Source organism: Mesoplodon bidens (assembly GCF_964165515.1).
Source record: "Mesoplodon bidens genome assembly, chromosome: 14".
NCBI lineage: Eukaryota > Metazoa > Chordata > Mammalia > Artiodactyla > Ziphiidae > Mesoplodon > Mesoplodon bidens.
The window spans coordinates 62,316,200-62,338,988 of NC_138170.1; the positions used below are offsets into that span (position 1 = coordinate 62,316,200).

The 22,789-nt window shown below is 41.1% G+C and overlaps 1 protein-coding gene across 2 annotated transcripts in view; it reads right to left on the reverse strand.

Annotated features, from left to right (window-relative positions):
* RASGRP3 (RAS guanyl releasing protein 3) overlaps positions 1-22,789 on the reverse strand; it is a 75,849-nt gene that overhangs the window by 17,217 nt on the left and 35,843 nt on the right. Inside the window, exons 4-12 of one of the 2 annotated variants that reach the window (XM_081254162.1) lie at positions 21,713-21,810; positions 19,836-19,903; positions 19,173-19,304; positions 17,597-17,744; positions 15,986-16,159; positions 15,485-15,601; positions 13,228-13,503; positions 5,194-5,271; positions 1,422-1,535 (exon numbers count right to left, since the gene is read on the reverse strand). In XM_081254162.1, coding sequence (XP_081110288.1) covers positions 1,422-1,535; positions 5,194-5,271; positions 13,228-13,503; positions 15,485-15,601; positions 15,986-16,159; positions 17,597-17,744; positions 19,173-19,304; positions 19,836-19,903; positions 21,713-21,810 — 1,205 coding nt within the window. Of the gene's footprint in view, positions 1-1,421; positions 1,539-5,193; positions 5,272-13,227; positions 13,504-15,484; positions 15,602-15,985; positions 16,160-17,596; positions 17,745-19,172; positions 19,305-19,835; positions 20,087-21,712; positions 21,811-22,789 lie in introns of those variants that run through there. The other variant, XM_081254161.1, reaches the window with a different exon arrangement.

Consider the following 22,789-nt stretch of genomic DNA (forward strand, 5'->3'; position numbering starts at 1 on the left):
TCATATGGTAGTTCTATTTGTAGTTTTTTAAGGAACCTCCATACCGTTCTCCATAGTGGCTGTACCAATTCACATTCCCACCAGCAGTGCAAGAGTGTTCCCTTTTTTCCACACCCTCTCCAGCATTTATTGTTTGTAGATTTTTTTGATGATGGCCATTCTGACTGGTGTGAGATGATATCTCATTGTAGTTTTGATTTGCATTTCTCTAATGAGTGAAGATGTTGACCTCACCCTTTCTAATCTCCCCTTCCTGACTCCCATGCCCCATGCAACTTTTCTTTCAGCACCTCATAGTTCCATGGATGATCCAAGATATAGAACATTCTTTTTCTGTAAACATCCTTTCCCAGCAAAGAGCACATAATATCCCAAAGACTTGTTCCTATTGCATCTGAGGATGTACCAGTCTATGAAGGGAGATGTTTAATCAACAATCACAATTTCTAGTGGCTGAGATATTTCCATCTTTCCCACATTGGTGCATCTACTCTTTTTTTGTTGTTTTTAATACGGAAAACTCTGACACAATCTTGCCCTTCATTAAGTGATGTTTCTGACCTAAATGCTGTTGTGGTGCGGTGTCACAGACCCCCAAATATATACAGCTGGAGAAACTACTCAACTTACAGTATTTTTTCCTACCCTCAGGTAACCAATTTATCCAGCATTTTATGATGACCCATGTGGGTTTTCTTTTTTTATAAACTTATTTATTTATTTACTTATTCTTGGCTCCATTGGTTCTTCGTTGCTGCCTGAGGGCTTTCTCTAGTTGCAGTGAGCGGGGGCTACTCTTTGTTGCGGTGCACGGGCTTCTCATTGGGTGGCTTCTCTTGTTGTGGAGCATGGACTCTAGGTGCATGGGCCTCAGTAGTTATGGCATGTGGGCTTCAGTAGTTGTGGCACGCAGGCTCAGTAGTTGTGGCTTGTGGGCTCTAGAGCGCAGGCTCAGTAGTTGTGGCACATGGGCTTAGTTGCTCAGCGGCATGTGGGATCTTCCTCGACCAGGGCTCAAACCCGTATCCCCTGAATTGGCAGGCGGATTCTTAACCAGTGCACCACCAGGGAAGCCCCCCATGTGGGTTTTAATGAGTAGATTCTAATCCTCATACAGTCCCTTGGGTTGCAGGGACAATGACAGAAGTGTCAAATGCCTAGGGAAGTGAGGGGTTCTAAGTAGCTGAGAGTATTTGGGTAAGTGAGAACTGACAGACAGGAAGGGGAAAGGGGGCCTTCCTGGGAGGTTCTTCCCCAGAAGCCAGTGCCAGGTAGAGCTAAGTGTCTGCTGAATCGCTCTTACTTGCCAGAGGGCTGTTTTCATGGACTCCATATGATTCCTGGGCAACCAGAGAATATTCTGGAAAGAGAAAGGGGCCTCCTTTTAACTGCTCACTTTTAACTGTCCCTCAACCACTTACCTCAACTAATTTCCTTATGTGCTTGTTGATGACTGTAGGATCTGGCTTTGGCATCACGCCTGAGGCCCACTCCAGGGGCACCACGGGCTTGGTGGGCGTCGTAGGGGAGGTAGGCTGCTGACAGAAAACACACATATTTTTCAACTTTATCTGGGGCCTTGAGCAATTTGGACCAGGGACAGTGAGAAAGCCATATAAGTTTTGCATATTAATATCAGTAAAAACTTCTGTTTATGTAGTACTTAAATAGTTTGAAAACATCAATGAAAATTTTGTTAATGGAATATTTTGTCAGTAGAATCTAATCTGTAACTAAATACATATTTTGTTTAACAGCAGCCTAGATTGTATTATTTTAGGTGGAAAAAACTATTGCTCTCCCAGCTCATCCAAAACTCCTATCCAAGTTCCCCAGATACTACTAAAACACCCTTAAACATCTCTATAACAATCCATACAGTTTTTTGCTCGTATAATACAAAGTGCATAAAACACCAGTTATCTAATTCTTTAATAGTCAGTGCTAGTGATAAATTAGGTGTGTGCAGTAAGTGGGCAGCAGTGCACAGCCAAGTTTATGTCATCTTACCAGCTTCTCTCTTAATATGCTTAATCAGTTCTTGACGGTTTGGCTAATCATTAGCTCTCTCGAGCCCCGCTTTGGTGAACTTGTTTCCTCCACAGGTTCTTCCATGTTCTTGCAAGACATTTTCACTTAATAATGTGGAGAAGATGGTAGCAATAATGTATAACTCGTTTACACAACACAAGTGTGAAACACAATCCTATCGGGAGCCAAGAGTGCTGTGCACTTCGTATCCTCTCCCTAGGGATCTCATACGATGAAATATTTTTGCTGGTGCATGCATACAAACCTGTATTAACAGGTTGTTTTTAAATTTGATACTGAGTTGGGGATAACCATTTTTGCAAGAGGACTTGAGGCGTAACTATATGGATTTAAGCCTCTACCAATGTTGTGAGGTGGGTGCTGCTGTGAGCTACAAACAGGACAAAAAATTATGAATATGGTCACTCCCACACACAGTTTCTCTCTCTCTCTCACACACACACGCACACACACACGTGCTCACACATCTCAGCTCTTTCGGTAAAGCCTTTCATCTTGTTGATATAATAAAGGATTAAAACCTTGGTTCCCAAAATATACAGCAAGGCACACCCCTCCTCTGGAGCACTGCGACGAACTCAGAGGGTTACCAAAAGATATTTCAAACTTCCGAGGGAAACACAGCAATACTCAATATTTGTCAATAGCACACGAACTACTAGCTTGAAGTAGTTCACAATTCACCCATCAGCTCGTGCCATATTTCTATCAATGATATCATGTCCTTGTGAAGCAAAAAATCAATGTGGAACAAGCAATAAGGGTGACAGTATCCAATCTGATTCCAAGATTTAAGAAATTGTACCGTGCCCAACAGGCACACATATCCATTAGTAATTGTGGTTATTGTAGAGTGAAATAGGGGCTTCCCTGGTGGCGCAGTGGTTGAGAGTCTGCCTGCCGATGCAGGGGACATGGGTTCGTGCCCCGGTCCGGGAAGATCCCTATATGCCACGGAGCGGCTGGGCCCGTGAGCCATGGCCGCTGAGCCTGCACGTCCGGAGCCTGTGCTCCGCAACAGGAGAGGCCACAGCAGTGAGAGGCCCGTGTACCGCAAAAATAAATAAATAAATAAAAATAAATTTTTTTAAAAAAAAGAATGACATAAAAATGTTATTTTTTTCAATCTGTGTGTATTATTTTTTCAGGCAGGTAATAAGCCATTAGAACATCAATGTTTATACATATTTAGTTGCTTGGACCTAACTATTCTATAAGTGGAACTGTTAGGTATTTCTTTTGACTTAGAGGTAGCATGAAAAAACTGAGACATGAATTAAAACACAAAAAATTATGAGGTACTAAGGGTGCCATGAACCGAATAAGGTTGAGAAGCTCTGGGACTAACTAGGTGAGGTTGGCCAGTGCTAACTGTAAGCACGTTAAAGCTACAGGCTCTCAGGAAGTATAATCCTGACGGGAAATTGTTCTTAGTTACCAGTATGCGTCAAACACTAAATACAAAATAAGGTGACATTCCACTTAGAGAAGAGACAGAAAGGGATTAGGAAATGTGTTTTCATAGATTCATGGGATTTTAGCACTTGGAAGGGGCTTTGAAAGCTTCTGCTTTTACAAGAGATAAAAAGACTTTTTTATGTTGGATGGAAATATCTCCTAAAATTGGTAAAACTTGATCCTGAAAATAAACCAAAAAAAACCACAAAAAAAAAAAAACCCGAAGTAAATCTAAAAGGCACAAATCAGGCATGTGTGCTAAAATGGTCATTCTTACCCTGTTTCTGAACAAGGGGTGGTGGGAAAATAATGGGCAGCATCACGCTGTAGAAAAAGCACAGGCAGACAGTCCTGAGACCAGTCCAAATTCTCCTACTGACTGGCTCTGTGGTCTGTGTAAGATACCTATGCTCACCAGACTCTGTTTCCTTAACAGAGTTAATGAGATAACATATATATTATGACCTGCCAGGCATCCAACAACCAACAGGTGGCAATTAAGGTGCCTAGTTATAGGTAAAGGAAGGTGTCAGGAGGTGACAATGCTGTGTGTGCACGTACAGGACAGCTTCATCACACCAAAGCTATGGAATGAGGGAGGGGCTTACGAATTCCTTTTTTTCAGTAACATTACTTTTCTTTCTAGCTCTCTCTTCATCACGCTAACTTTGAAGAGTCTGGTCCTAACCCCTCCCTTTGCCTGTGCTGTATCTTCCCACATGGCTGCCTTCTGCAGTGTCCCCAGGAGATGGGCTTCTTGGGGCTGGCAGGGAGGGGAGCATGGTGATGGAACCACCACAGACATTAAGAACAGATGCTACCAGGTCAACTGACTCAGACTCAAGTTCATAGTCTCCCACCTGGCCTTTACTGTGAACAGCATTCACAGTCATTCTGCCTCTTTCAGTTCAATGGTTCAGAATGGTAGTAGGTATTAATAGATGGACAGACTTAGGCCCTAGGGTTGCTGGCAACGTGCCACAGAACTCAACTGGTATGGAGGTAACGAATGAGACCTTCATAAGGAAACAGATCTCAGGATATAAGAAGCAGACAGAAATTTTTTTTCAACATACAAACCTCATCCTCATTGTAAATTTCACATTCACCCAGATATTTTTTTTACTAGTGCAAAGCATATCTGAGCTATAGTCCACTTGCTAAGAGTAATGAGCAGTGTACATTCAGTAATGCAGTTTCTTCAACTCATTATATAATGTTTCTTTACTAAGAGTCAGCTATCAATTAAGTGAGACTATCCAATGTGATACTGAAATTCTGAGCTGGATGAATCATTAGTAGAGAAATTTGTGAATTATGATTAGGGTATTTAAAATTTATTAAATCTAATTTTTTGTAGAATCAGTTTTTTTAAAAAAAGCCTAGAATGGTCATTCAAATTATTGTTCCTTCTTTTTTTGGGGCGGGGCAGGTTCTCAGAGGGAACATGGAAGATCAACAATAAAGCAGAGTAACTGGAAATGATGTTCTTCTTTGTTAGCTTCTAATGTGAAGAAATAATTATCTGTCAGGGCTAAGCTGTTCCATTGGTAAAATGGGAAAAATATAGATTTTTAAAATTCTTCAATCTTTAGATCACAAAGCACTACTGTAATGGCCAATTATTGTAAATAAAAAATAATGGTGCTTGTCACTGAACCTGAGAGAGAAAACAATACTCACCGATTTAGAATTTCTAGGCTCCAGCACCAGTGATAGTTTGTAAATATCATCTTCTGTGTGATAGAGGTCCAGAGAAAGCTACAACAAATTAGAAGGGATAAATAAGGATGTTGAATCATTTATTTACTTATTTACATTACTGAAATTTTTCCAAACTGAATGCTTAAGCTCAATGTCTAATAACTTGAGTGAATGTAGAACATTAAAAAGATAGCATGCAGAGGTGGAAAATGAAATTTTTTAAAGAAGTTTTAATATTTTATTTTTTGGCCATGCAGGATGTGGGATCTTAGTTCCCCAACCAAGGATCAAACCCACGCCCCCTGCATTGGAAGCACGGAGTCTTAACTACCGGACCGCCAGGGAAGTCCTGGAAAATGAAATTTTAAAAAGAAAAAAGTAGGGCTTCCCTGGTGGCGCAGTGGTTGAGAGTCCGCCTGCCAATGCAGGGGACACGGGTTCGTGCCCCAGTCTGGGAAGATCCCACATGCTGCGGAGCGGCTGGGCCCGTGAGCCATGGCCGCTGAGCCTGCGCGTCCGGAGCCTGTGCTCCGCAATGGGAGAGGCCACAACAGTGAGAGGCCCACATACTGAAAAAAAAAAAAAAAAAAAAAAAAAAAAAAAAGAAAAAAGTTAAACCTGGTGTGGTCATCAGCATCAACAAGAACCTTTGACTCAATTTTTCTCGATAATTATTGAGTAGCTCCTAAGCACCAAGCAATGACCTGGAGATAAGGGATCCTTGATGTTACAGGCTAGGACCAGGGACAGGTGTATAAAATAAGACTTGGAAATGGAATAAATGGTGTCTTGGAGGTTTGACTAAAGAACTGCAGAAATAAAGGAGCAATTAATAGGTTTCTATTATTTCAGGGCATTGTGCTAAGTTCTGGTGATATAAAATGGTATAAAATCATTCCTGCCCTCAAGGGCCAGACACTTTATTTGACTAAACAGGACCTGAACACAAAAAGATATATTCACATCAACAAAAGGCAACACATGCTAAATGTGAAGGAAGTTGCCCCGCTCTAAGTGCTATAGGAACTTTTCAGGGAGGCAGCGTGTAAAGCATGAGGGAGAGGTTTTGGAGACCGGTGCGTTTGAGTTCAAATTCTGAGCCTGCCACTGGTTAGCTCTGTGGCCTTGAGCCAGTTATTTCCTCTCTGACACTCAGTTTCCACTTCTGTAAAATGGAAATGATCACAAAAGTCCCTATCTAATTGGATTTTTATCAGGATCAAATGAAATAATGCATGTAAAGTACTTCACCCAGGGCCTAGTACACAGTGAAATCTCAGGAAATGTAATCTGGTGTTGTTGATGTTATTATTATTATAGCTGTTACAACTACTTTTTTTTTTGCGGTACGCGGACCTCTCACTGTTGTGGCCTCTCCCATTGCGGAGCACAGGCTCTGGACGTGCAGGCTCAGCGGCCATGGCTCACGGGCCCAGCCGCTCCGTGGCATGTGGGATCTTCCCAGACCGGGGCACGAACCCGTGTCCCCTGCATCGGCAGGCGGACTCCCAACCACTGTGCCACCAGGGAAGCCCACAACTACTTTTATTATTATGTGTGGGGGCCACTGAGGACAGAAATGATCAGGATGGATTCACAGAGGAACTTGTGAACTGGGACCTAACTGGGAGGACTTGGAGAAATAAAGACAGAGAGAAAGATCAGGGTAGGCAAGGATAAGAATGTATACAAAGATTGAACTGCATGGATAAAATCTGCAAAACCTTAAAATGCATGGTCCCATTTACCTAAAACAGAAGTCATAAGACTTAAAATAAGCCTGGATAATTCCCACACGTGCCCTTCAATGTTAAGAACCCGATGAATCATACCATTTTATCAACAGGGAAGAGAACCAGGTGCCCTGTTCTTTCTCTGACCATTTAAGCATGAAAATTTTCCTTTGACATATTTTGTCTAAAGATAAAGGCTTAATGTGAAAGGCTTTATTCCATTTCCAAGTCTTATTTTATACACCTGTCCCTGGTCCTAGCCTGTAACATCAAGGATCCCTTATCTCCAGCTCAGTGCCTGGTGCTTAGGAGCAAGAGAAAACTCAGAGGCACAGGATGTCTTTCAAGGATTTATCTTGCTGTCCTATCTCTTTTTTTTTTTTTTTTTTTTTTGCGGTACGCGGGCTTCTCACTGTTGTGGCCTCTCCCATTGCGGAGCACAGGCTCCGGACGCGCAGGCTCAGCGGCCATGGCTCACGGGCCCAGCCGCTCCGCGGCATATGGGATCTTCCCAGATCGGGGCACGAACCCGTGTTCCCTGCATCGGCAGGCGGACTCTCAACCACTGCGCCACCAGGGAAGCCCCTATCTCATTTTTAAAAAAAAGAAACTGGCATTATTTTTGCATCATTCATTCAACAAATATTTATTGGTCACCTAATGTATGGTGGGGACCATTGTAGTCACTATAGTAGTCACTATTCTAGCTACTAAATACAGCAGTTAGATTAAGGATTTCATATATCTGGTCATGTATTGCATTACCTAGACTTTGTCATCTAAAGGTTTTTTTTTTTTTTTTTTTTTTTTAATTTTTTTTTTTGCTTTATTTATTTATTTATTTATTTATGGCTGTGTTGGGTCTTCGTTTCTGTGCGAGGGCTTTCTCTAGTTGTGGCAAGTGGGGGCCACTCTTCATCGCCGTGTGCGGGCCTCGCGCTGTCGCGGCCTCTCTTGTTGCGGAGCACAGGCTCCAGGCACGCAGGCTCAGTAGTTGTGGCTCACGGGCCCAGTTGCTCCGCGGCACGTGGGATCTTCCCGGACCAGGGCTCGAACCCGTGTCCCCTGCATTGGCAGGCAGACTCTCAACCACTGCGCCACCAGGGAAGCCCTAAAGGTTTTTTTAAGCATAATAAAATTGACTTTACTATAAAATTGCCCCAGTATCATTTCAGATCATGAAAATCATGCTCACAAAGAATGCACACTGTATCCACCTTCCACTGAACAGCAGTCACTTCTACCTCCAGGGGCCCTGCCTTTTTGCAGGAGAGGAACTGTCCCCATGTCTCAAACAAATGCTTTGAGGAACCAGCCCACCATATAAAAGAGTGAAGGGAGATGCATGAAAAGGATATTGTGATAGAGACATTGGTATAACAATGTATTTGGTAAAAGAGTTTTGCAGATATGATTAACTTGGGGATCTCTCCTCTTAGCTCAACAATAAGAAAAATTTGTGCTGATAAGTGGAACTTGACACTGGATCTCTGGGTTAGGGAAGCAATAGGGGAAGGTGTGATCACTGATGAATGGGAGATAGTCATTACTCATCTAAGTCAAATTGTTGTCAGTTTGATGACAATTGCCACATCTAATTTGTCAAGAGAAGTCAGAAATCTAGAGTTTTATATAAAATATCCTCATTTTTAAGCACTGGCAACTAATAACACATTTTTTTTTATGATTCCATGTGGGCCAAATAAAACACATCTGCCATGGGCAGTTGCCCACTGTTTTGTAAATTCCACAACAGAAGACTCTACTGGTCTCTAAGCTTCACGAAAGGAGACAGTACATTTGTAATTCCACCTCTATAATCCCAGTCCTAGTTTGCTACCTTGCATTGTGAATGCGACATAGACAGAAAACTGACTGACTTCTTCCTTTTGACTTCCTTGTTGTCAGGAAGCTTTGATGAGTATGTTCCTGTCCTCCTGACTCTTCCTCTGATGACAGCACTGGCATCTGCTGGAAAGGAGACGCCAGCAGTGCAAGAACATCCAACCAGAAACCCAAATAAGCCACACACTAAATAGGGGAGATGCTCTTTCAAAAGACACAGAACATCCCTGAGTATTTTCGTATGTCAGATGGACAGATATCTGACTCTATGACGGAAATATTTTTGTTTTCTCCCAATGTTTGCTCTCCATTTATTAGTGGTCGTATGAACCTAGGCAAGTCATTAACCTTCTTGAGTCTGTCTCTTGATCTGTAAAATGGGAATCATTAATAATAGTTCCCTCCCAGGATTGTTGTGAGGATTAAATGAGCTAATGGTGTCCAGTGGGATTTGTTTAGAGGGCCACACAGATGGGAACTGCAGGGTTTGGCTCCCAATCAGTGCAGCAGCCAAATGCCACTTGCTCATCCATGAGTGCAGAGCTGCCTTCTGGGTTAACTCTAGCCATCTCTCTGCTTTCCAAGCCGCGATCCTACTTGCTTTCTTGGATCTCCTCTGGGCCTTACGGCCCTGCACAAAGTGATCTGTTCTACTTCTTACGCACCTTTTAAATGATATAGGCAGCTTGTCAATGGGGTTTCAAAAATATTTATTTGTGTCTAACATATTTTAAGCTTGTTTGTTTCTAAAAAATGTTCTGAGTCACTGTTTCAGGTTGTTGCTTTTACATCCAAGCCTATTAGCAAAGATGGCTGTGGATTTAGTCTGCACCTTAGGACCGACATTGTCTTGACTGGAGAATTGTAAAATAACACACACTTGGTCATCAAACTATCTCCATTCACCATTTTTGCAATTCTTCCTCTTCCTCCTCCTCCTGCTCTTCTTCTTTCTTCTTTCTTCTTCTTCTTCTTCTTCTTCTTCGATTGTAAAAATACAGGGGCTTTCCAGTAATTTGCATATACTCAGAATGGTAAATGTAACTGATAGATCTAAAAATACTATGAAAAATTCAGACTATTTCGAATACCATGAAACAAGAAGCATCAGTTTAAAAGCTCCTGGTTATAAGAATTGGGATCACAGTGGAAAATGTCTTCTCCAGATCTTCCCTAAAAAGGGGAACAATCCAAATCCCAGCAGTTTGGTGGTGTAGTCCTCTTTCCTTCATGTGCCCAGTACTGTTCAGGGGGCTAAGATTACGATGATAAAAATGGCAAACATAGTCCCTGCTCGCATAGATTTTAGTTTGTAATTAACTCTTTTTTACACACCCATGAAGAGGGAGAGAGATTATTTAATTTTCACAGATGCAAAATAAAGTAAATGTCAGCAATATTCCCACATTACAGAGTAAATGTCCATCAGAGAGAGAGAGAGAGAGCCGCAAACTGGGATTCAGAAGTTGGCTATTTGCAAGACTTTTGTCCGTTATGAATCACAGCTTCTTCATTTCTAAAATAGGAAGAGACTGGGGTGATGTTACACCCTCTGACCTGCCCAGGCTACATCACAGGGTCTGTGTGCGAATCTACTGAGGCAATGTATGTGAAAAGTGCTGTGAAAACTGTAATCAATTATTACAGAAAGTTCAAGCATTGCTATACAGCCTACTGCACAGAGCAGGCATTTAGTAATTGTTCATTAACTTAAGAGTTCTCATTTTCTTTCTTCCAGGGCTCTCAATCATATATCAGCTTCCTCACCTGGGACCATGTTTAGAAGCAGTCACTTCAGGCAGAAACTTGACCTAGAGTCTTGGAGCAAAAAGAATCACCCCTTCAATGCTGTGCTTAATAAGAATGACCTCACATGCATTTGGGCAGCTGCAGTCAACGTATGGTTCTAATCTCAACAGGTATGTGGTTCATGAAATGCTCACTAGGCTCCAGTGAACACCTCCTGGGAGTCTCCTCCATCCTCATTTTGAGGAGATTAATCTGCCTAGGGCCAGGAAGAATGAATGCACCGAACTTTCTCCTTGGTTGTGGGGAGAGAGGAAGGCTTTTGGCTTTAAATAGAAACTGGCTTGACAATCGTGCTCATCTGCGGAACTGTGCTATCCTGATGAGCCACTGGGCTGCAACCACAGAATAAGGTTGACACTTGGTTCCTTAGTCCCAAGGCTCCACCATTCCTTACATCTAGCACCACAGAAGTTTAAAGCTGGATGAGATCTTACAAATGAGCACAAAACCCTTTAGGAAAAATCCAAAGTCAAGACTAGTTAGCAAGGAGACAAAGCTAAGTAACTGCAGAGGCAGGGCCAAAAGCTGTCTCCCATCTGAGATTCTTGCCACTATATTACATTATACTATACAACACTGCTGTGACTAAATATGGTGCTTGGTGGCTTCTAAATTTTCTTTCAATTCCTGAGAGAGAGAGAGAGAGAGAGAGAGAGATACACAGAGAGACTGAGAGATTGAGTCTTTTTCTTTTTTCTTTCGTTTCTAGCAAAAAAGGAATTATTTCTTAGCTTTTACTTCTGGAGTTCAGATTTTCCATCTGCAGCCCCAAAATTTCATTCAAAATCCTTTAGTATTTCTCAAATATCTGTCCAGATGTTGCCTGCTTAATTTACAATTCAAATTTCTTTTCCCTACCCCATCATTATCTTTTATCCGGATGAGGAATTGCCCAGCATAGGCAGCTGCTCATGAAGTTCTCCCCCAGCTTGTGGAGGCAGCCTGAGCACAGACACTTGGAGCCTAGGCTACCCCCCGAGACTGGTCTGCAGACATCACCTGTGGCTGTGGGATTATAGTCTGATTAGGGCTGCAACTCTGGTCACTTATTCATGGAAACAGATTTACATGGCAAATGGTTAATAAAGGCAGCTGTCTGGATTATTGTGAGGTTCCCCCACCCTAATAGAGAATGTCTGTGTGTTTACTATTTGTTACACAAACTCAACCCCAAGAGATTTGTGCTTCTGTGTGTTGGATACTTCTGCTTTACACTAAGAATGCAGCTGCCATTATCACCTACACCTAGGGGTTCTCCAGTAAACAATTCTGTGTTCCAGGAACAGTTTGTGAGAAGGTCTAGGAACTGCACTCTTATCCCAATGCAGCAGTCCTAGAGGATTTAGCCCTTCGGAGCTCCAGAGGGGTTCTTGTTTTCATTCCCCATGGCCACTGGAGGAAAGTAGTTAATTCGCTGTTGCAGCCAAGTTTCAGATGCTACAGTGTCATAAACCCAAACAAGGAAGTAGCTCCTCCACTTGTTTAAGCAAGGGTGAGAGAATTTGCTTATGCCTCTTTCCCCCTGACAAAGAAGCAGCCAATGGGAAATGTTCTCTACTATACACCTGTGCGTCTAAAAGTGCTAGGACCTAGAGACCAGCTAATGGTGTGTGCTGTCAAGGCCAAAACGTATGAGCAGTAGGTGAATTTCTTCCAACCCACTCCTAAATACAGCACCCAGTTCATCTGCTGAGCTCCTAAATATGCCAGGTATCGGGTGGGCCAAAAAGTTCTTTCAGGTTTTTCCGTTAAGATGTTATGCAATACTATGAGAGGTGCTGGGGAGGTGCGATGTATAAGGCAGGTAAACAGAAAAAAAAATCTAATGTCAAGTGATACCTCCTATAGATAAGAAAGTACAAAGTACAAGGGCAACACATGTGACAGATGCCTTACTGCTTTGGAAGGAAACAGAGAATGCTCCAGAAAGACAGAGGCTTTTGAATTTAAGCTAGTCATGGCGGGATTGGGGGGTGGGTAAGGAAGGAATTTTCCAAGAAAATGCAAAGCCAGAAAGTAGAAGGCAGCAATTTGTGGTGGAAAGTATAAGTCCCACATTCCTCAAAGGCAGGTGTGATGCGGGGTCGGGTGATAACAAACGAGGAGAAACTGATAGTCAGAAAACAAGTCGTGAAGGGCTCCAGTGGCAGACTGGGACCTGCATCTGGTGGTTTGGGGAGGCTGGTGGGGGTTACGGGGAGGGAGATCTCAGAGGAGGTCCCCGCATTACTCCAGGCTTCAACTACAGCAGTGCAGTGAGGATCAAGAGAAGCCGATGAGTTGAGGGCATATAGAAGGAGGTGATGAATTAGATGAGTGTGATGAGGCAGAGGACAGGGCTGGAGGGCCTCTCTAAGAACTGCAGAAACCAGAGCCGTGGAGGCGGAGACTGGAACCCTCAAAGCAAAGGGAACTTTCTTTGCTCGGAGATTGGTGTCTCAAGTCGCTTGGGTTACAGGTGTGAGTTTCCCTCCCTTCATCCTTTGAGATTTCTTCCCAGCTACTGACCCTGAATTCAACCCCTCCCCCACCCCCATTGTGAAGTGCTGGCATGGATCTTCCTGCATACCCTGGGAAGTGAGGTGCAGGAGAGTTATTAGCACAAACTCCAGTCCGTTGGACTCACCGTGAGCAAGTTGATCAAATCCAGGTTGGGTTCCAAGTGGTGAGAGGCATTCTGTAGGGAGACCAGTTCACTCAAGGTAACGGAGAGCTGGTGCATTTTCACAATGTTCACTTTGTTCTCCTCCATCCAGTCTGGGAAAATGACATGGACTGCTATCAAGTCTTTCAAGTGGACGCCAAGGATTGGGATTTTGAAGCCATCACAGTCGGCAAAGGCCTTGCGGTAATTACAGTAATTGCCGTTGGAGGAGACCAGCTCCATCATTTCATTCCAGTTCTGGGAACAGATGGAAAAGTAGTATTTTCAAACAGCCTTCCCTTCTGCCCACCCTCAGGCCCAACAGTGTGTGGCTAGGAAATTCCTCGCCTACTGAAAGAAGTATCAGTTGCACCAACATTGATGCAGGGAAATATTAACCAGGGAAAAGAAAGTTAGAAAAATGTACTAGGCTTGGCTATGAGTTGGACAGCCTGTTCCATTCTGCGGCAAAAGAGAAATAGCCCACACCTCTGCCTACCTACTAGGGGTGTTGAGATGTTAAATAGCATCATGTATATATAAGTATTTTGTAATTCATGGAAATATTACAGTCCACAAATACAGGCATATATTGTATTGAAGTATGTAGTATATTAAAATTTCCTAGTTGTTCCAAGAAAGTTGCATTCAAGATATAACTTGAAGGGGCCAGTATGAGGTAGGAATAGTCATACTGATGTGTGAGATAGCTGTGGTTTTGGACTCTGCCACTAACTAGGAGGGTGACCTTAAGCAAGTCACTTCACTTTTGGGGACCTCAGTTTTCTTTTCTGTAAGAAAGAGGAGTTCAAATAAATAATTTTTGAAGACATACTGGTGGTTCCAAGCTTATATGAGCCTCCACTGAATTCTTATTCTTTACAACGTTTAAAATATGTTTTGTTCTTTACTGGAAATTCAATACTAATCTAAAGGAAAATGAAACACATAATGAGCCCCATTATACTTGGAAAGGGTGCAGTGTTTGAGGTCACTCAGCAGTGCTTCTGTGGTTTATATTCTCCTGTTTATATGCACAAGCTATTGTTGGTTGCCTAACGGCAGCCATACCTTCCCAATAGACCCATGTGTCTACTTTCGATCAGTCTACTCTTTCCCATGTGTCTCGGATGATGCTGTTTCCATGCCCAGATCCAAGGATGGGTTCTGATCTACCATCTTCATAATTCCATCCCTCTGGTTTGTGATTGGTTCAGGAACACAGAGTTAAGCCAATCAGTACATTGTATTCCTCTGGATACTGTTATTGGCCCAGAGGTGGGCATGTGATTTGGGATGGTCCAATCTGTCTAAAAAAGAAGGTCTTTTATTCCATGGGTGCAGAGCTGAAGAGAGATTTTCCCTATCTCTAACTTTCATAAACAAGAAAGCATAATTTTCCTGTTGCTGCAGACAGCCCAATCAGGAGGGAAACCAATCCGATGAAAAACTAAAACTAAAACAAAAACCTCATACTCAGAGGAATACAGAGCAACTGAGCCAGAACTCTGATCAGACCATGCCTGGACTTGGCCCTGCCTCTGGACTTTCAGGTATGTGAGACGATCCATTTCCTTATTGTTTAAGCAATTCCAAGATTTTTCTTTTTTTAACTTACAGCTGAAAGTGTCCTTACTGATATAGCAAAGTACACGCTTACAAGGAAATCTTTTCATAAGGATGAAATGTTCTTTTTTGCTCAATAAGGAAAAATATTATTGTGGTCTGGAAATAAATATGGCAGAAAAAGTTCAGTTTGGGAAACAATCATTGCTTAAATTTTTTTTTTTATCCCTGAAAACTGAGCTATAAATATGAGGGCTTTCTATACAAAAGATTTCTTTCTGTCCCCCCTTCCTTTGTGTCTTCCACCGTGTTGAACACAGTACTATGAAGAGAGCAGGTGTTCAATGACTTCATTTGAGGACGGGACGGTAGGAATGATTTCTGTCATATTTGCCTTGTAACCCCCATGTATTTCACAATGCCTATCACATAGTAAGCACCAAACACATATTTTTTGAATATTTACAACTGCAATATGTTAATGGTGTTCAAAGCATTCCTATTAGGACACTGCTGCCACCTATAATCTTGTTTTTCCAGGTGGTATGGCTGTAACCTCCTATTGTCTAAGAAGAAAACTTTCCCCTTCTGAGTGACATTTGTTAGGATCATCCTACCCCCAAACAACTTACAAATGAACTTTTTACTTGGTTTATGATCTGATCCACTGTACCTTTGTAACTTCTGAAGAAAGATGAGAATGGGTCTCTTTGAGCCGGGAAATGGAGCTATGACTAAGGCCTCCTACCACTGCCATCAGGGTGTTAAAATTTTTGAGCTGAAGGAGCTTCTGCAATAAAAAAGGTTAACTTCAATACTTTGTAACAATTTTTGAATTATTCTGACCTTTTTGAGGTACAGATGAAGTCATACACTTTAACAACAAGGATGGAGGGAAAATAGTATCAATTCAAAATGAAGTACAAATGAAATCCACTAGAAAAATATATCAATCATTACACAGAAAAATAGCTACATTAAATGCTTCCAAATATGGCCAATTAAAAGCAATCTTCTTGCATGAGAGAAGTATATTTGCTCATTAGACATTTATGGGTAGTTTAATTGGCTTTTATATTGTGAACCCCAAATTTTTTCAATGACTTTTCTCAACAGCATGAATGAATATCTAGAATCCTTTGAGAATCCCAATCTAATTAACAGACATACATACCTTGGCAACATTGATAAACTTTGTGATGACTTCTGCCCTTTGCTGAGGGGTTGGTTTGCTAAGAACCATCAACTGGACCCACTTAGAGATTCCATTAAATAAAGCAATAGATCTCTCCAAGGTTGGGTTATTCTCCAGGCAGCCATGGATGACATAGCTTTGGTAATCAGTGAACTAGTAAAGGAAGATTCAGAGACTCTGAATTATAATGGAGTCTTTGAAAAAATTATAAATTAGAATGTTGCATGGAAGAGGTGAGATAATGTTTCACAACAGCATAACGATTTCTTTCATTTCACATTTATAACGGCATCTTACAAGTTTGAATATATCTGTATCTTTAACATGTCATTTTGCTGCATTTCACTCTTCCACACCCAGACGCACACTTATTACACACCACAGTGTTGATGGGAGGAGGAAGGGACAAGACTCAAAGTCATATTCCAGTGAGTCCAAAATTTGCTGGATCATAAGATCCACCTGGGGCATTTGCTAAAATACTGGTTTTGGGGAACATGTCAGACCTAAAGGATCACTGTTCCAGAGGAATAACCTAAGAATCTCCATTTTTCACCCACTACTGGTGATTCCAATGGTCAGGCAAGTTCGAGATACAATGGCATACATTAAAGAAGAGGAAATGAATATAAATATCATAATTTCAAGTCAGAATAAGTTTGCAATGTGTTTTCAAGAAGAAAAGAGAAAAAATAGAAATTGAGTAAGGCTGCTCTTTGGCAAAGCTGACACATATTCAGGAAGTCAGCATGGATGTCATCAGATACATATGAGCCTCCTACCATATAAACAGAGCAGGGCATTCCCTCTCATGGCCTGCTTGTGGGGAATCAAAAGGTCCTCACCAAGTAGGGTTACTTAGTGAAAAGAATCAGTCTTTCAGAAATCCATACTTCTAACCTCATGTTCTTATTTGCAAGCAATAACGTAATTCATTCTTTGGCATCTTGGAAAAGAAGGAGTGACTTCCCCAGAGCTTGGTTAGACAAAGACAAAGGCTGTTTGTGAACCATTGTGGAAATATCATAACAAATGGATAGTGAGTAGGTGGCTAGGAAGAGATCACAGTCAGGAGGAAGAAAAAGGATGCAGAGGAGTAGGAAAGAAAAATTTAATCCAGGATATCCATCCCTGAGAAAGAAACAACCTGATGTTGAGATTCTCCTGAAATCTTACAATTCCTATTTCAACCTATATCCATAATCAGGCATTTATACGTATCCCAACCTAAATAAATATTTCTTCTTCCAAAATGAAGGGCACAGCTAAACATGTTCACTTGGGAGAAGTCAACGAAGCTAAATAAACCTTGAATGGTTAAATCTCCACTGAATATTTAGAAAATCATGCTTTAATCCTATGAAAGGAGACATTGAAAATAGCAACAGAAATATAGCTCCTGAGCCATAAAATAAAGACAGGATAATATTTATCTTTGGTTAAAAAGGATTGTTCCTGTGAGTTAAGGGCACTTTTCCAGTGGAGCACAGTGACAGAGGCTGCCAACACTTCAGAGTATGAAAATGCAGCTCTTGGTAAAGTTGGCATGGTGGTTGTTATCCTTGGAAGAATAAATGTCCAGTTTCTTACTGAGATCCTTCTAAAAGATTTATGCTCCAGAAAAGTGAGGTGCTCAGCCAATTCAATGGGCTCCAGATGGTCAAAGAGCAGACAGGCTTTTCCCTTCTTGGATACTTTTTTCCTCTGTGTGACTCTTCTCATCCAGTCATAGGAAGGACTATAAAAGAAGAGTGAGTCTGGTCAATGTGCTGAAAGCTCATTTCACTCAATGGAAGTTATTAACCTACTGACTGTGTAACTCTTGGCCTGCTTCCAGGGGCTTGTGCAAAATACACGCCCAGTCCTTCATATTTGAAGAGAAAACCACTGACCCATTGCCAATAGAATATAAATTTCGAGTTGTTTTTCCATACAGTGTGGGTTTGCACTGATTCATCCAGAATCCCTTACTTGGTATTTCCTGTGGCCAGTAAGGTTTGGATCATGAGGGAGAGGTTAGGGCTAGGTATATAAATTTTGGAGTTTATCAATATATAGGTGGTGATGGAAACCATCAAAAGCTGGTTCTCACACTTCAGCAACATATGGATTATTTGAAAAGCTTGTTATAAAGACAGAGACCTAGACCTCACTACCAGAGATTCTGATTTACTAGGAATGAATAATCTGAATAAACTGTATTTTTTAATATAAACATTTATCAAACTCTTAGATGTCCTAGGCACCACTATAATCACAAGTATTAACTCATTAAATCTTCACAACAACTCTACCAGGTAATACTACTATTACTCCAATTTTATAGATGAGAAAATATAGGCACAGAGAGATTAAAATTTTACCCAAGATCACACAGCTAGTAAGTAGAGGAGTCAGGCTGAATAATCCTTATTTTTAACAACATCCTTAATAACTCCTGATCACTCACCATTGATCACTCTTGAAGAAGTATTCTAGGAAAAGAGACTAGAGTATGAATGCCTAGGACACAAGAGCACATATTTGCAATATGGATAACCATACTCACAGGCCTAAAATAGTTTTGTCTACAAAGTTAGCTAGTCAATATAAAATGCTAGCCTAATTAGCACCAAGTTCCTAATCACTGAGCTAACCAGTTCATGGCACTACTATGGTCAACATTTGTACAGCCTCAGGCTGACCTCAGAGCATCTTAAACTTGAATGAGCATATGAATCAGCTGGGGATCTTATTAAAATTCAGTTTCCAGTTCAGCAGGTTTAGGGTGGGGCATGAGATTCTGCATTTCTGTTGAGCTCCCAGGTGATGCCAATGCTGCTGATCCACAGACCACACTATGAGTGGCAAGGGTATAGGAGACTAGATTCAGTAACCAAGTACTGAGTATCTGTTATGTGCCAAATGCTTTCACATATTATCTCAGGTATTCATTGGATGATCATAATACCCCATGAGAAAGTACAATCCCCGTTTTACAAATACAGAAACTGAAGCTTGGAGAGAGAAACTCTGTCCGATGGGACTGTGCTCATTGCACCAAAGCTTTCCTCAGAGAAGCACACCTTGATTCTGAAATGGTATGGGTGGAGGTTAAGTGGGGTCATCACTACCCCCTCCCTCAAACCGTGGACTCATGTTTGAAAGAAGCTTGTGCCACTCTTACATGCTGGATATGTCGATGAGGCTGACGTGTTTCTCATATCCTAGTTGACTAGCTACTTCCCGGAATTCCTCAGTCATACGGATCAAACCGAGGTCCAAATTAAACTCTGCGGGAAACTTCAGAATCCAGTACCTGAAAGGCATCAAGTATTTTTGACAACTGGAAGATTTCAAGCTAGACTTCTATGGAAACCATGGTATCATTTTACAGATTACATTTAACAATGCATCAAGACCACAAGCCAAATTAGCAATCTCCCATCCCTCATCCATCACATTGAGTCTCTCTCTTCCCGCCTTTAATCAAGGACTCAAATCCACCACTCCCACCCTGAGCCTTTCTTTCTCTCTCTTCAGAACCATTGCTGAGAAGAAACCCTTATCCCAATTCATGGCAAGTAGGTGGGAATGTGCATGATGAGGGAGTAGAAAAAAATGAATGTACTCTTTCTAAGAGCTGCACATTGACACTGCTTGATCTACAGTCCAAAAGAAAGATGAATTCTACTCCCAGGAACAGAGAAGGGCCAGTTTTAATAAAATCAATAAAAGGGGGACTTGAGTCGATTCTATTGTCAGGCTTGGTCTGTTGTATGGTGAAAAGGAAACTGTCAACAATTGCAGAACTAGAAACTACAAGACAATTAAATTCATAAATATTTACCTGATGAAGTAACAGATCTTTAATCGAAATTCATCACAGCTTTCTCCACTGGCATTTCGATACGTACACTAGTTAAAGAAAAATCCTTGCACGTTCCTTTGCACAGACCTGCAGCTGTTTGATCAATTTAGATGAATTCCTAATAAGAGGGCCATACTAGGAATATTAGGGTTATGTGAACGTTCAAATGGAGAGAAAAGTGTGTTCTGGTGACATCAGCGCTAAATAATTGACACAATGTATTATTGCTCTGGGATGTACTGTTTTGGTCTGGAAGAGAAGCCATTTATAAAATTAGTTTTACCTTCCTGAGCACTTACCAAGTGATGACTGTCAACTGTAATTACAAATATACTACCAACCAATAGTACATAAAAACACCATTTTAGCCACAAAGATTTTATATATAGGATTAATGCTTTATATAAGTACTCTAATTTCTTTAGTATTTGAAAATGTCATTTTTGGGTATATTAATACACATGTTGTGTTGTGATTTAGTTTCAAGTCTATTTAGTCATACTCTTTTTAACTAACATATATTGAGCTCCTGCTATATGCCAGGCACCATGGATATGCAGTGAGCAAGGAATCCAAAGGGAGGAATATCTAAAGAAATGTTAATTCATAGGCAGTTTCAACTTTCATACAATCTGTACTTTCAGATATTAAACTTTACTGTGCCTAAATATCCCTTTCTATTTGTGTTTCATATAGCAGCAGACATGCTAATGATGAGAGTGCTGTTTGTGGGCACATTTTTGGACAGTGTTTGCATCCTGAGGCGGGTGGACCAGACTGAGGCAGTTCCCTCCATCCTTCTCTATGTACTGCCCTTCAGTAGTGGGACCTGTGGAATCCTTGGACCACTAGGTATTAGTATTTTGCTCACTTCCAGGGACCTCTGTTCAGGGTGAATGTCCCCTTATCTTCTCTAACATCCCCTTCTGCCCCGAGGTTGAGGGCATGTTGGAAGAAAGAAGTAGAAAGTGGAGGAAGCTTGAAGTAAGCAGATGGAAGCCACACTGGCCCTAATAGTACTCAATGGACCCTCTCCCTCTGAGGCTCCCTTTGTCCTGCAAGGCTTCTCACTCATCTGCAGGACCCCTTGGCTTGCAGCCGGCAAAGACTGTAAGAACCAACATTAGTGGTTATATAATAAACATTAGATCTTGGAGAATAAAACCTCTGTATAAATGTGTGACTGTTTTGTAGCCATTTTCAGTCATTTGGTTCTTAACTACCTTTTAGGACTGTACCGTGTACAAAAGTGGTGGACTGTTAAAAGCCCTTATTATAGAATGGGATTTCTAACTATGGATTTTTGTTTTGCTTTTATATCAGGAGAAAGTTTAAAATTAATATCAATTAACAAATTGTAATAAACCTGCTAGAATATTTCTTGTGTCTTGCCAGCAAGAGAAGATGTGAAAATTTAGGTGGTGTTTATGCCTGAGCCAGATCATATTATTTTGGCTGGCATTTCCATATGTCTAAACTGTATCCTCTAGGTCCACCATTCTGCATTCCTAAAAGGAATAAATTAGCTCTTGAATCAGTGTTAAATATTCTTTCATTACACTAACAGCAGAAATATTTAAGACAAGTTAGAAACATCCAGTCTACAGCTCCTGTTTCATTTTATATCTAGTGATTATTTCCAAGCAGAGCCAAAACATCCAGATGGATAGTTAACTATTTGGTCAATCATCCAGATGTTTTGTCTAGACATCTATATATATTCACAAAACAGCTGGATAACTGACTGAAGACTGTTTATTCATCTTAATTTACTGGCTGTGGTTAGACACTCTATCTAAATACAGAACTTGATTTATGATTGTAAAAATTACACAGTAGTTGAAAAGATATATGCAGAGAAGTTTTTCTGCCAACTCAGTGGAAGATAAATACCATCGGTGCATAAGTAGAACTATTCTTGGCAAATAACTATTATTCAGCTCTCCATTGTCATCTGTTAAAAAATAAAATAAAATGAGAGGTGAGGAGACGACAGTACATACTACTTTTCTCTTTTTCTAATATCAGTAGAGAAACATCAGTGTCAAAATTTTCTTGTAGACCCAATTATCATTTTCCTCCTACTTCTGCTGGTATTTCCTTGCAAATTAAGTGGGTAGGTCTCACCCTTCCTCTGATGTAAGGTTGCCAAATTTCACAAATAAAAATACACAACACAGTTAAATTTGAATTAAGTAAACCACAAATAATTTTTTAGTATACGTATGTCCCATGCACTATTTAGGACATACTTATACTAAAAATGTGGCTCATCTGCAATTCAGATTTAACTGAGCATCCTGTATTTTATCTGGCAACCCTTCTCTGTCTGGTTTAACTCTTCCTATAACAGTCAGTTCAACAAACAACTCCTTTGTGACTCTGTTTGTAAAAGGAATAATCCAAAATGCTGAGGTAGATGAACAACATAAAAGGCATATAGCTGTAAAGTATACAACCTAGTAGGAGATACAAGACATATACACAAAGACAGAATGCAGGAGCATTCTGGGCAACTCACTCTTGTCTAAGCCAAAAGACCAAGAAATTATCACAGCAGCATATACCACGTACCATAAGAAAGTCATAAAGGGCTGTGGGAGAGTGGAGGAAGCAATCAGCATTCCTGACAGGGGAGATTAGGAATGATATTATGAACATCTAGGGTGACATCTGAAATGAGCTCTGAAGTAGAATTGCAGTGAAGTAATATGATAAAGGCATTGAGGTAGAAAGATGCAGGGAATGTTCCAGAAACATTAAGTGAATAGTATGGCTGGGGTATCAGCTGTGGGCAGTAAAGGGAAGGAAATGCAGAGGGCAGTGATACGGGGGAGACAGATTGGGGTCAATCAAAAAGGCCTTAAATACCAAGGTATGGAGATTGAATTCTGTTCCACAGCCACACCTACATCTGAACAGGGGGAAGTAAG